This window comes from Chlorella variabilis (assembly GCF_000147415.1).
Source record: "Chlorella variabilis unplaced genomic scaffold CHLNCscaffold_2, whole genome shotgun sequence".
Lineage (NCBI taxonomy): Eukaryota > Viridiplantae > Chlorophyta > Trebouxiophyceae > Chlorellales > Chlorellaceae > Chlorella > Chlorella variabilis.
The window spans coordinates 1500673-1513769 of NW_005435086.1; the positions used below are offsets into that span (position 1 = coordinate 1500673).

General features: G+C 67.0%; 4 protein-coding genes across 4 annotated transcripts in view; 2 read left to right on the forward strand and 2 right to left on the reverse strand.

Moving 5' to 3' along the window:
- Nucleotides 1-808, reverse strand: part of CHLNCDRAFT_18991 (hypothetical protein) — a gene marked incomplete at both ends in the record, with an annotated part of 1200 nt that extends 392 nt beyond the window's left edge. Inside the window, 3 exons of the mRNA XM_005851459.1 lie at nucleotides 24-325; nucleotides 452-560; nucleotides 726-808. Of these exons, the coding sequence (XP_005851521.1) occupies nucleotides 24-325; nucleotides 452-560; nucleotides 726-808 (494 nt within the window). The remainder of the gene's footprint in view (nucleotides 1-23; nucleotides 326-451; nucleotides 561-725) is intronic.
- A 1401-nt stretch (nucleotides 809-2209) lies between these two features.
- Nucleotides 2210-4333, forward strand: CHLNCDRAFT_33865 (hypothetical protein). Its single transcript, XM_005851169.1, has 8 exons — nucleotides 2210-2238; nucleotides 2376-2533; nucleotides 2659-2795; nucleotides 2907-3209; nucleotides 3439-3524; nucleotides 3680-3757; nucleotides 3893-4038; nucleotides 4130-4333. The coding sequence occupies exons 1-8, from the start codon at nucleotides 2226-2228 to the stop codon at nucleotides 4262-4264; spliced, it is 1056 nt and encodes a 351-aa protein (XP_005851231.1). The 5' UTR covers nucleotides 2210-2225; the 3' UTR covers nucleotides 4265-4333.
- Nucleotides 4334-4340: 7 nt separating this feature from the next.
- CHLNCDRAFT_137944 (hypothetical protein) lies at nucleotides 4341-6618 on the forward strand (the record flags this gene model as incomplete). Its single annotated transcript, XM_005851170.1, has 7 exons — nucleotides 4341-4377; nucleotides 4717-4939; nucleotides 5152-5278; nucleotides 5411-5639; nucleotides 5843-5994; nucleotides 6162-6279; nucleotides 6509-6618. 7 exons carry the CDS (start codon nucleotides 4341-4343, stop codon nucleotides 6616-6618), a joined length of 996 nt encoding a protein of 331 aa, XP_005851232.1.
- A 716-nt stretch (nucleotides 6619-7334) lies between these two features.
- On the reverse strand, nucleotides 7335-8933 carry CHLNCDRAFT_49975 (hypothetical protein; the record flags this gene model as incomplete). The annotated part of the gene is made up of 4 exons (XM_005851460.1): nucleotides 7335-7712; nucleotides 7916-8050; nucleotides 8275-8445; nucleotides 8658-8933. The coding sequence occupies 4 exons, from the start codon at nucleotides 8931-8933 to the stop codon at nucleotides 7335-7337; spliced, it is 960 nt and encodes a 319-aa protein (XP_005851522.1).
- Nucleotides 8934-13097: the final 4164 nt, after the last annotated feature.

Below are 13097 nucleotides of genomic sequence, written 5' to 3' on the forward strand. Positions count from 1 at the left end.
CCCCCCCCCCCGCCCATGCGCACCTCCTGAGCGCGATGCTGACCGAGGAGAAGGCCAGCTGGTCCCAGGGGATCTCCTCGGGGGCAAACAGCGCCGCCTCCAGCGACTCGGGCTGCTGCGCGGCGTAGGTGAAGGGCGGCGCCAGGCGGCCCCGGAACAGCACGTAGATCTGGCTGATGCCGGGTATGTCGTAGTGGCAGAAGGGGCCCTGGATGTCCACCCGCGCCCCCGCCTCCTCCAGCGTCTCGCGGGCGGCGCCCGCGGCGCTCGACTCCCCGCACTCCAGGTATCCTGCGGGGGCCGCAAGCGAGGGCGCGGGATGGGGCTGGGCTGGGGTGGGGGGGTAGGAATGCGGAGGCGCAGATGCAGGGGGCTGCTCTGGATGCGCCACAGGGGTCGGCCACCCCTTGCCAGCCTCAGCCCCCAACCCCCGGGCCTCGCCTGCCGGCACGGTCCACAGACCGCGCTGCGGCTCGATGCCGCGGCGGCACAGCAGGATGCGGCCCTCGTGCTGCACGATGCAGCCCACCACCAGGCGCGGGTTCTGGTAGTCCACATAGCTGCGGGGGAGGAGGTGAAGCAGGGGCAGGGGCGGTGAAGGGCAAGGCAGGGGTAGGACTCAGGGTGGGGTGGCGCTCAGGATCGGGAGCCGGCGGCCTGGAAAATGTCCAGCCCTGCTGATGCCGCTGCACCCCTTGCCTTGGCGGCAGTTGCTGGGCCCGCACCTGCACCGCTGGCACACGTGGCGCCACTGGCCGTCCCCCTCGGGCAGCGCCAGCTCCATGGGCCCGCCACACATGCGGCAGTAGCTGAACAGCTGCCGCGGCTTGGTGGGCGCAGCCGCGGCGGCCGCCGAGGGCGGCGCGCCGGCGTCGTCGGGAGCTGCTGCTGCTGCTGCTGCCGCGCGTGGCGCTGGGGCCGCCTGTTGTGTGTGGTGCTCCTGCGTCAACCGTGGGTGCGGTGCTGCCCACAGGCACCGTGCTGCTGCGCTTGGCAGCGGCAATAGGAAGCCTGGCCGGGCGAGTCTGCGGGAGGGCGGCGGCGGGCGGGTGGAGTGCAGTTGGCCAGGGGGGCGGCGGGATGCAGGCGCTGCAGGCTGCGCGTTCGTATTCCACACCTGAGCATGTTGGGGACGGCAGAGCGACACAGAAGCAGCCAGCGACAGCACTTGCCCCACTGTCAGCCAAAATGGAGATCGCTGGCCGTAGATCAAGCTGAGGGCTGATGGACAAGTCAGGAGCGTGCTCCGATCGCTGCTTTTTCAAGCCTCCGGAAATTGCTGAGGTGTCCGCCATGGGGATCGCCAGCTTCAGGCGATGGCGCATTAAATTCTGGTCTGGTATTGTCTTGTGCATTCATTCCAGCAGCAGGAGCCGCTCCCTGCCGTCGAGCCGAAAGGCGACACAAGTGGCAGTCGAGTCGGTTGTCGGCGTTGCCTCCTCTTTCCGCAGTAGCGTGCCACGATGCTGCAGTGCATTGTGGTCCTCATTGCCGCAGCGCTCGTCCACCCTTGTGAGGCGAGTGCCACCATGCCTGCTCTCTAGAGAGGCCCGCAGTGCTGGATTCAAGCATGCAATACATACAAGAAGGGGAAGACCTGCTCGAGCTGGGCCCCCCTCTGCCTTCCCGCCTTCCCGCCGCCGCTGCCGGCCCCAACCTCCTTGCTCACCCCGCCTGCCCCGCAGTCTGCCATCGTGCCGTCTGCCAGCGACCCCGCCAGCCTGCGCCCCACGCCTGACGAGGTGGCGCGGCGGCACCGCGGCGACGAGATCCTCGTGGTGCCCGGGTTTGAGGGTCCGCTGCCTTCCCGCCACTACGGCGGCTACATAACAGTCGACGAGCGCAATGGCCGGCACCTGTACTACTACTTTGTGCAGTCGCAGGGCAGCCCCCGCACCGACCCGGTGGTGCTCTGGCTCAACGGCGGCCCCGGCTGCAGCAGCTTTGACGGTGGGAAGCTGGCAGTGCTGGTGTCCACCACCACCCGGGGCGTGTTGCGGTGCAGTGCGGTGGATGCCTGGCCCTATGCGCCAGCTGAGCTCGACCCCTGCCTGGGCATGCCCCCTGCAGGGTTTGTGCAAGAGCACGGCCCCTTCCTGTTTGCCTTCAAGGGCGGCAAGGATGCCAGCGGGCGGCGCATGCAGGCGCTGGAGCTGAGCGAAAACCCGCACACCTGGAGCCGGGCCGCCAGCATGCTCTATGTCGACTCACCCGCCAACGTCGGCATGTCCTACTCCGGTGCGTGTGTGTGTGTGTGCGTGTGTGTGTGTGTGTGTGTGTGTGCCTTTTGCTGGCAACAGAGTTGGCGCCGCTGCTGCTGGCATGCATGCCTCACTGGCGTGCACCGAAGGGGCTTGCGATACGTGTGCTTGCAGAGACGAAGGCAGATGCCCACACCAACGACACGCGCACTGCCGCCGACATGAACACATTCCTGCGCCTGTGGTTTGCCAAGTTTGAGGAGTTTCAGGACAACGACTTCTTTGTGGCAGGGGAGAGCTACGCGGGCGTGTATGTGCCGCTGGTGTCTCAGGTGAGCGGTAGCTTTGCCAGAAATGTTAAAAAACCAAGAACATGTTTTTTTTTCAGTCTGGTGCTGAAAGCCCAGCCTGCATTGCTTTGCCTCCTGGGCCCCCGCCCCAATCCCGCGCATGGCAGGCGGTGATGGATGGCAACGATGCGGGGCAGGAGCCGCGGCTGCGCCTGCGGGGCTACCTGGTGGGGAATGGTGTGACTGATGCGGAGTTTGATGGCGATGCGCTGGTCCCCTTTGCCTACGGCAAGAGTCTCATCAGGCATGGGCTGGCGCAGGCAGCTAGAGTCGCTGATTTTTCTTGCGTGTCTGCCTGCTCCCAGTCCAGCAGCTCCACTGCCACTGGCCCATCCTGTCTGCTGCCTGCCTACAGCGAGGAGCTGTATGAGGAGGCCATGGCCAGCTGCGGCGGCAGCTTCTGGAACGCCAGCGCCGGTACCGCCTGCGATGACGCCATCACCAGTGTATACCAAGCAGTGGCGGGGCTCAACATCTACGACGTTCTGGAGCCCTGCTACCACGGCCACAACCCCTACACCCAGGCTGACCAGCTGGGCGCGGCGGTGGCCAGCCACCGGCGGTGGCCGCTGCTGGGCGGCCTGCACGACGGACCGGTGACTGGCCTGGTGCAGCTGCTTGGGCAGCTGGGCCACACGCCGCCATGCCTCGACAGCAGGTGGGCGGCGGGTTGCTGGGGCTGGGGACCCGGCTTGCCGGGCTGCCTGCTCATGCTGTGATTGTGTTGCGCACATGAGACGCTCCCTGGCCAGTGGTAGTTTGCGACGCTCTGCTGCGACCCTCCCCCTCCCTGCAACTGCTCTCCCTCTGGCCGTGCCGCCTGCCTTTCCAGCCTGCCTGCCACCCTCTCGCCAGCCTGACCCGGCCCTGCCCGCCTGTCCCCGCAGAGAGATGTGGGCCTTCTGCAACGACCCCGCTGTGCGGCGGGCCATCCACGCAGAGCCCATCGAGAAGATAGGCTCGTTTGACGAGTGTGAGCTGGCAGCCCTGCTGCGCTGCGCTGTGCTGTGCCGCGCTGTGCTGCGTGTATCGCGCTGCGTGCACCGCTTGTGACGCACCCCAGCTGCACGGTTCTCTAACCGGCACTTGCCACCTTCCCTCACACCATCCTTTCAACCGCGGGGGCAGGCACCAACGGCGATCGCATCCACTACACGCACGACCGCGGCTCCATGCTGCCGGTGCACCGCGACCTGATCGGCAGGGGTGAGCGCTTGCGGCTCTCCGCCCCAGCCCGGGGCCGGCTTCCCGGACCGCATGCACGCTCCAGGGCCGCGGCATGCCCTCCCGTGCTCCCCTTCGCACCACATGCGGAGTGAGGGCACGCCACTTGCGCTGCAGGCCTGACGGCGCTCATTTACAGCGGCGACCACGACATGGCGGTGCCCCACACCGGCACCGAGGCCTGGACCTCCTGGCTGGGGCGCCAGCTGGGCGTGGAGCGTCCCTGGGCGCCCTGGCACACGGCCGACCACCAGGCGAGCTGCGTGGGGCTGGGGGGCGCTGTGCCTCCCGGTTCTATCTGGCTGTTCTGGCCATGGATGGGTCATTCAACACTGCGGCGGTTGCCATGTGCAGGTGGCGGGGTACACGGTGCACTACCGCGGCCTGGTCTATGCCACGGTGCGCGGTGCCGGGCACATGGTGCCGGAAACAAATCCGGCCGAGGCGCTGGAGCTGTTTAGCCGCTTCCTGGCCGCCCTGCGCGTCTGAGCTCGGCAGGGCGGGCATTCCTGCCATATGAATTTTGAGAACACTGCAATCTGTAACTTTTGAGACCCCTGCAACCATGGAAGGGGCTCCGGCTGCGACCGATGTAGCGGCTGGTTCGTGCCGCCACCCGCCACGCTGTGCGCTGAACTGGGGGGGTCGTGAAGCATCCGTGCCCACGCCGCAAACCTCCCAATCGCATTCTCCTGCACTTCACACCACCCTCATCAATACCTCACTCCTGTCAACCAGCGCGCGGCGGCCGGTGGGCGGCCGGTGGTTTGCAGACGCTAGCGGCAGGTGATCAAGCCCAGCAGATCCGGCAAGCCAGCATACGAGGCGGATGGCAGCGTTCAGCTGCGCTGGTGCTAGCCACTCTCGGTCGACGCACCCACGCTTGCCGAGCAGCCTCACGCCTAAAGGCAGCAGGCGCCCCCTGAGGGTCACCGCCGCAGCCACCGGCGTCCTCACGCCCACCCCGCCTGAGCAACGCGGCGAGCAGGGCCCTGCCGCCGATGGCGCCAGCCAGCGGTGGCCGCTGCCGCTGCCTATCCCCGGCTGGTTCCGGAGGGCAGAAAGTGAGCAGGAGGAGGCACCCAGAGCGCCCGTGCAGGTGCAAGTAGCCGCCGGCAGCAAGCAGCCCATCCTGTCGTTTGCCGGTGGCGGCATCTTCTTTTGGTGAGGTGGCTGCAGAGGAGTCGGGTGCAGCGTCGGATGGCGGAGTTGTGTGCTTGCGAGGGCAAGCTGCGAGATGCAGATGACTTCCATCCATGTTGGTCATGTGCTGTCCTGTGGCATCCTGTGGCTGGGCCGGGAGGCTCGTGTAGCAGCAAAGGGGCCGCCCATCGCGCGCTGCCAACCACGGCTGCCCTGCCTGCTCTGCTGCGCAGGTGGGAGCTGGGCTGCCTGCGCTACCTGCACCGCAACTTTGACCTGACCAAGGTGCAGCTGGTGGGCGCCTCGGCGGGCGGCCTGATCGCCACCCTGGCAGCCTGCGGCGTGGACGAGGACAAGGCGGTGAGGCGGCGGGGGAGGGGGCCAGGGTGGAAGGGCTCTCTCTCTCTGTGCCCTGCCTGCGCACGCCCGCAGCCCAGGCACCCCCCTCACCGGCTAACAAAACCGCCCCGCCTGCCTCGCTGTGGGCCGCAGGTGCGCGTGGCCAACCGCCTGGCCCAGGAGTATGGCGTGTTTGAGCGGCCCGGCGGGCTGGCGGGCATCTGGGGCTCGCTCATCCGCGCCTGGCTGGAGGAGCTGCTGCCGGAGGATGCGGCGGAGCGGTGCGCGGGGCGGGTGCGGCTGGTGGTCACCGAGGTGCCCAGCCTGAAGCTGCGGTACCTGCAGGACTTTGAGTCCAAGCAGGACCTCATTGACGCCAACAGTGAGTGGGGCATGTGGGTGGGTGCAATAGGGGCAGGCTGGCGGCTGGGGGGGCAGGCCGGACGGGAGGCAGGCAGGAATTGGGGCAGCGCTGGCCGCAGCGGCTGGTGCTGCCGCGCCACACCTGGGCTGGCAGGCCTGTGACCCGCGCTGTTCCGCTGCCGCCCGCGCGCTGCCCCTGCCCCACCTCGCCTATGCCTGCAGTGGCCAGCGCCTTCATCCCTTTCTTCCTGGACGGCAAGGCCACCTGCCCCTACCGCGGCCGCTCCTACATCGACGGCTCCCTCTGGGATTTCCTGCTGTCCGACAACTCAGACCTCATCAAGTGCGACGGCAAGGCGTGCGTGGTGGACTATGTGAGTGGCTGGGCCCGCCGGGGCGTCTGCCAGCCCGACACGCGCCGCAGGCAGCGTGGGCCTGCTGCGCGCTGCGGCGCTGTCCTGCTGCACCTGGGTACCACCGCCCTGGCCTGACCCCTGCACGCCCCCCCTGCGCACCCCGCCGCCCTCCCCTTCCTCCTCAGTTCAACGATGACCAGCTGCAGTGGAGCCGCCTGGATTTCATCAAGCTGGCAGACCTGCAGCAGGTGCAGGCCTTTGTGGGGACGGGCTACGCGTACGCGGCGCGCGTGGACGCAGCCGGTGAGTGCCCCCCCATCCCCACCACCACCCCGCCGCCACAACGGCGCAGCCGTGCAGCGGGGGGCGCCTGCCTGCGAGGCGCAGCTGTGCGCTGTTTTGGCGGCTGTGGGCAGCGTCGGCGGCCTGGCGCCGCGCTGGCCGCGCCTCTTCTTCTGCCAGCCCCGGGGGCGGTCGTGCTATCTCCCGACACTGACCCCCGTGCCCGCCCCCTGCCGCCCCCTGCCCGCAGGCGACTGCTTTGAGCGCCCGCTGGGCAGCACCCGTAAGGGCACGGTGAGGAAGGTGCTGGAGGTGCCGGTGTGGGGCCTGCGCCGCGCCCTGGCCTCAGTGGATGGCTGAGCCCGCTCGCCTGCCTCCCCCCGGAGGTGCGCCCCCAGTCCGCTGTAATCTTGCGACAGCAGCTGCTGGCGGCCCCCGCTGTTGCCGACTGTCGGAGCCTCAGCCTGCGGGTGGCCGCGCTGCCCTGTGCTGGCCTGGCAGGGTTTTCGTCGCACGCCCGCTGTTCCTTTCATTTATCATTTGATCCGATTGAATGTTTATCTTTGATGCCAAGCTTTCCCACCTGTGTGTGTTGTGTGTGTGGATGCCTCTTGAGAGATGAGATCTACTATCTTTTGCTGGTTGTTTGGGGCCCCAGCTGCCCCTGCAGAGTCAGACCCGCCTCGGTGCTTGTCTGTTGCCTCGTTCCCCCTCTCCCTCTCTCCTCACACTCTGCTCGCCTCTGCCCCTCTACTCTCCCTGCACTGCCGCCCCCGAGGGCCCCTTTGTGGGCTGTCCCGCCAGCCCGGCCCTCACCCATGCATACGCCTTCTTTTCAGCGGGATTTGCTGCTTTTGTGCGCTCTGGCGACACCTGTACACTCCCCTCGGATCCCCCAACCCTGCTCATCATGTCCCGCCTACAGCTACCCCACCCCCTGAACTGCTCATTTCATAATATCATCGGGCTGCCACCCCCCCCTTTTGTAAGGCCGCACAGCAAGGACTGGACACAGCGTGTTACAACGGTGTGGCAGCCATCCGGGCAGGCCGCCTGCAGAGAAGTCGGCGGCAGGCTCACTGCGCGGCCGCCTTCATCAGCTCCGACAGCTGCTGCCGGGCCGCCGCCGCCGCCGCCGCGCTGATCAGCATGACGACGCGGCACGGCTGCAGCTCGTCTTTGCCCACGAGCCGGTCGGCCACGGGGAAGGCGTAGCTCCACTGCGCCGCTGCCTGGTAGCACTCTGCCTCGGGCAGGAAGTGCACCACCCCTGCCGCCGCATCCTGCTGCCCCGCCCCCGCCGCTGCTCCCTTCTGCTGCCTCTTCTTCTTCTGCTGCTGCTTGCCGCCGCCGCCGCTGCCGCCTGCTGCAGCGCCGCTCTGCTGCTGCTGGGGGTCTGTGTATGCGCGCACCACCATGAGGAACTGGCTGAGCTTGAACGCTGCCCGCTCATCCTGCAGGGGACCAGCGGGGAGCGGGCAAGCCGTGCGCTGTGGCATCAGCGCGTGCTGCAGAGGGCCGACGTGCTGGCTGTTGTAGGCAGCGGCAGGCTGCCCGGCCCGGCCCAGCGTGCGGGCTTGCACCTAGCGCCTCCCACTGCACTGCCTGTGCTGCCTCTGTGCCTGCCATGTTGCACGCCGCACCCCGCCCCGCCTACCTCGCCCAGCTCCTCGTCCTGGGCCGCCTCCTCAACCTCACCAAACAGCGACCCCTGCAGCGGCTCTGCCAGCTCCGGCGGCGAGTTGACCAGGCGCTCGTTGACAACCAGGCCGGTGCCGGCAGCCGCCCAGGCCTGCGCCGCGCCGTGTAGTGGCATGGGTATGTAGCACCTCCAATGGCTTCGGGCAGCGGTGCAGGCGGAGCAGCAGGACGACGCTGCCCCGTGTGCAGCGCTCGCTTGTGCATGCGCAACCGCCGCCGCCATCAGTGGTGAACGCCCTGGGCGAAGCAGCCCTTGCTGAGCACGAGGGCAACAACGCCAGGCGCGGGCCCCAGTGACGCCAGCCGGCAACGCACCTTCTCCAGGCGCTGCCGGTGCTCGTCGCCGGCGGCCGCCAGCAGGAAGTCGTGGAGCTGGCGCAGCGGCTTGGCGTCGGCGTGGCGGCGCAGGCTGAGCACGGTGGAGACGCCGATGGGGTCGTCCTCCTCGCCGCACTTTATCACGCTGCCCACGCCCGCGCTGCTGCCCTGCAGGCACCCGGCATGTGAAGGCAGCGGCGGTCGGCGGCCAAGGCCGGTGGCCGCCGCTGGGCGGTGCCGCCGCTCCTGGCAGCAACATGCATGCGTGCCGGCTTGCACCTCCACCTGCTCTGTACATGACACCCTGCACCTCCTGGCGTGTAGTCGGTTCATGCATACAAGAGCGGCAGCAAACACGCCTGCTGGACGATGGCATCGACCAGCTCGGAGCAGGCCCACTGCTGGCCGTCCAGGAAGTTTTGCAGCAATGTCCTCAGCCCCTGAAAGTCCTTCTCCTGGGGGCAATAGAAGCCAAAGTCCACATCCACCTGCTCAAAGGCCTCCCCCGCCTCGTCGTCGCTGCTCTCCCCGCTGCTCCCCTCGGCCCCCGATGGGAAGCCGTCGCTGCTGTCATCCGACGAGGTTGGATCGGAGCCCTGCTCCTCAGCCTCCGCGCTGCTGCTTGGGAGCGGCTCCTCCTGCTTGCGCTTGGGCATGCCGGGATGCGATGAAGTGCAGGAAGGAAAATAACCATTAACAACGGATGCAGCCGAGGACCGAAAGACGAGGGGGCGGCGCAGCAGACAGCGCTGGGCAAAGTTGTGTGCATGCATGCATGCACAGGTTTTCAGTAGGGGTGGGAGTCCTGGCCACGGCGGATATGCCAACCATCTGGCGCCATGGTCGGCTGCTGGACCCTCAACAGATGGTCTGCTGACCACCGCTGCAATCCGGCAGTGCCAGCTGGCCTGCCCGCTGCAGCGGCCGGCACCGCCAGCGGTAAAGGAGCAACTGACGACGCCACACCACCACCCCAGTGCTCCTAAACCATGTGCAGCCAGCCGCTGGAGCTCTGAAAGCAGCCGCGCTGGCACCAGCAGGCGGGGGCGGCTAATGTTAATTTCATCAGAACGATTGCCCGCTGCTCCCGCCGCTTGCTCTGACCACCGCAGGCTGCAGTCGGGCGCCAGTGGCCAGTCTGGCTGCAGTCGGGCGCCACGGGGAGCACATCATAACACTGAATTAAGGGCCTCCACCCTAAAGGTGCCGAGATGTTTACCGGCACGAACACGTCGGTCACGTCGCCCTTCCGGAGGAGGACACCGCAATGCAATCGGCAGTCGATTCTACCTCATCACTGAGCGCAATTCCTCCCACCCTAAAGTAGACAGAGGCCTGTGTCTACAGAATTCTGTTTCGAAACCGATCGGTGTCGCGATCGCCCGTCCTCCAGAGAGCCTCCGCTCGACATCGCGCCCTCGGACCGCCACCGTAGCCAATGCGTGGAACAACAATGATGGTCTGGGCCGCCACAGCCCTGGCGCTCGCCACGGGTGCGCTCGCCGAGCGGCGCCCTCCATGACTCATGAATGGGGGCCGCTCCACGCTGCAGCTGTGGGATACCGCAGTCGCAACCCGTTACACAAGGGCCCCATGCGCATTGGGGACCGGGAATTGGAGTGGGATCAGTGGGTGGGGGGCCTGCGCCGAACGGTCACCACGGCCATGCGCCGCACAGCCGCCCGCTGCCCTGCCATTCCGCCATGCTGCTGCTGCCCCGCCGTGCTCCTGCTGCCCCGCCATGCTCCTGCCTTGCCCTTGCTCACACTGACTGACTGACTGACATACCTGGTACACCTCATGAATTGCAGGAGCGTTTGCAGCAAGCCTGACTCCCGGGCCCAAGTGGATAATTCTCAAAGGCAGAAAGGATTGCGAGGGTCTCTCGAGTGGTGAGCGCTCGAGAGGCACCGGGTGCATTTTACCATTGGGTGCATTTTACCACTGCAGAACCGCTCAGCAGATGGGTGTTGCCAAGATGTGTTGTCTGACCCTCCCGGTGCCTTTGTGAACCCTGTGTGCAGGCTGGTTGGGTGGAGAGTTTTGCACGTGAGTCTGTATGACCCCACATGACAGCTAGCTAGCACGTGACAGGTAGCTGTGACAGCTAGCTGCTAACGGAGCTAGTTGCTAACGGGCAGCCTGACCCCATACGTGCTTTACATACAAGCACCACCCATGGTGGCAAAATCCCCTGCTGCAGGGCGGGCAAAGGCGCGATCCTGTATCCCCAGGCAGGAAACGAGCGCTCAACCTGGGACATGCGTGGCTCAGTCTCCAAGGGCTTCTCCTTTCAGGTGAGGCGCACCCGGCAGACTTCGCTGTGCGTGTGCGGGATTGCATCTGGTGGCGCATGAGTGGCTTCAATAGTGCCATCACGCCACATTCCCCTCTCACTGAGCGCAGCTCAACTGCCGCACCAAGGAGTGCACCTCCACGAGCTACCTGAATGCTGCCACCACTTGCGGCAACGAGGGTGTGTCACTGGGCGGCAAGGCGCTGTGGGCGCTGGAGAAGGCCGGCGCCGCCCGCGAAGAGTATTACATCCGCGCTGCTGTGAGTGTTGCTTGTGTGGGCTTAAAGTCTGGTAAAGCAAGAACTAGCTTGCAACATAGACTCCCCGCCGAAACGGGACGGGAACCGGGCGAAAGCAGAGAAAGCAATAAAACAGGGGTGGAGCAAGGCGACATGCAACGCAAGCAGCTGACAGGGCACGCATCGAAACGTGTGTATGACTGGCAAAGTGGCATGGCGCATTGGGGAGAAACGCAACGGTACGGGAGCATGGGCTGGCCAAACGGCAGTGCGGAACGCTAGGTCACTAGAAAAGCAGGGAAAGGCGCACTATGTATGCAATGAGGGCAGCCCCGGCTCGGGGCCGTTGAGAAAGCAGTGGGCGGGAGGGGGGAGGCCCCGGTGTGGGCGGGCCCCATCGAGGGGGGATGGGGCGCGCAAGCGGCCAGATGGGGCGGGGCGCGGGCGGCAGTGGAGTCCTGCGGCTGGGTGGGATATAGGGCAATGAGCGTTGAGCAGTGTGCGATGAGCAATGAGCAATGAGCAGTGAGCAGCCCCTCCCTAAACAAAGTGAAGCGCAGGACGGGGTCCGGTGGATGGGAGGCAAGGAAACGCGGGGGGTTGCCACGTGCGCTACCGCCGCCGCCGCAGGCAGCACCCCTGCGGCGGCGGCAGCGGCAGCAAGCCGTGGACCCAAACGCCGTGCCGCCGCCGCCGCAGGCAGCACCCCTGCGACGGCGGCGGCAGCAAGCCGTGGACCGAAACTCCGTGCCGCCGAGTCCCGTGGCTGTGGCCGTGGGCTTCTGGCAGGAAACTACGGCCGCAGCTCGGCAGCACGGGGGCGTCGCAGCGTGCCGCCGCCGCCGCCGCGCTGCCCCCCGGGCACGGCGGCGGCGGCAGCAAGCTTGGGCCCAAACGCCGTGCCGCCGAGTCCCGTGGCTGCGACCGTAGACCGTGGGCCGGAAACTGCGGCCGCAGCTCGGCGGCACGTGGTTCTGGTCAAATCGCCAAGCGTGCAGCAGCGCCGAACCACGCTTCCCGGCCTCGGCGCATGCCTTCAGGGGCCCCCTATCGCTGGGCACACCCCTCCAACACCGAACATGCGCCCGGGGGGGAGGGCGGCCCGGGCTGCCCAGGCCAAAGTGGGCCGCCCTCGAGCAAGAGGCGGCCGGTCTGTGTGCTGAATGAATGAATGAATGAAAAAAAAAACCGATTTAGGCCATCACCGACAACTCCATAACCTGCTCCACCGGGCTGGCGCTGAACTGGCTGTACGTCGACTGCCCCATCGAGGTCAACACTGAGGGTGTGAAGGTTGGGGCGGCGTGCAGCGAGCAACACACATACGGCGTCATCGGCTTGCTCCCGACCGCGCCCATCAAACTTTTGAGCTTCCAAGTGGGCGGATGCGTGGCTGCGGGCACGGTGCTGTCGTTTTGGGACGTCGAGTCATTTGTGTGGAGGGACGTGGCGCTGGCAGAAGGTTGCGAGACAGGCCGGTGGCAGCGGCTGGACCGCACCCAGCGCCCATGCCCCCACTGCCAGGCCCCTCTAGAGGACGTACGCCACGCAGTGTATGACTGCCCCCTATACGCTGGGCTGAGGGAGGAGTATGCTGAGCTCTTCCACAGTCCCGGCCACGCCTTGCCCTCCCTGGCCGCCTTCCTCGGCCAGGCCAGGCAGGGCCGGCTGGCCCGGTTTGCCGACCGGTGCCATGAGGAGCATGCTGCTGCCCTGGCACAGTGACTCCCCCGGTTCCCTTGAGTAGGGCCCAGGCATCTTTTGCCCGGCCTTGGCTCCCGACCCACCCCCTCCCCCCGCAGGTAAGAGCAGCGTCAGCGTCAGCAAGCAACGGTCAGCGGCAGCCCCACCACCCCCACCTCCACCTCACACACTCACTGGCCCCTTGCGCGATGGCACGCCGGCATGTTGGCATGGGAACGCCAAGCCCGGCACGGTAGCGGCGGCTGACTGAGTAATGGCACAGCCGACCGCCGCGGCAGGCCACTTTGCACTCCTGCCTGCAATGCATGCACCCTTACATGTGCAGCCTTCTGGTATTTTCATGTGCCTGGGAGATGTGCGGGCATGGGGGCCCATGTGCCCCATGCCATTTGAGTGCCCGGCGGCGGCGCTGCCTGCCGCCGGGAGCCCGCACCAGCATCGGCACCCGTCGGCCTGGCAGGCCTAAGCTGCTAAGGATCCCCACGTCCCCCACCACGTTGTGGGGGTTGCGTGTCCGGCAGGACGGGGAGCGGGGCCAGGGTGGGGTGACCCTGGGACGCTCAGCTGGGGGGAGGGTGGTC

What these genes read in the sequence shown, in the direction of transcription:
- CHLNCDRAFT_33865 (XM_005851169.1), top strand. An exon ending in CCGCCATGCCTCGACAGCAG is followed by an intron (nt 3,210 to 3,438) that starts GTGGGCGGCGGG and finishes CTGTCCCCGCAG; the next exon opens with AGAGATGTGGGCCTTCTGCA. An exon ending in CCGCGACCTGATCGGCAGGG is followed by an intron (nt 3,758 to 3,892) that starts GTGAGCGCTTGC and finishes CTTGCGCTGCAG; the next exon opens with GCCTGACGGCGCTCATTTAC.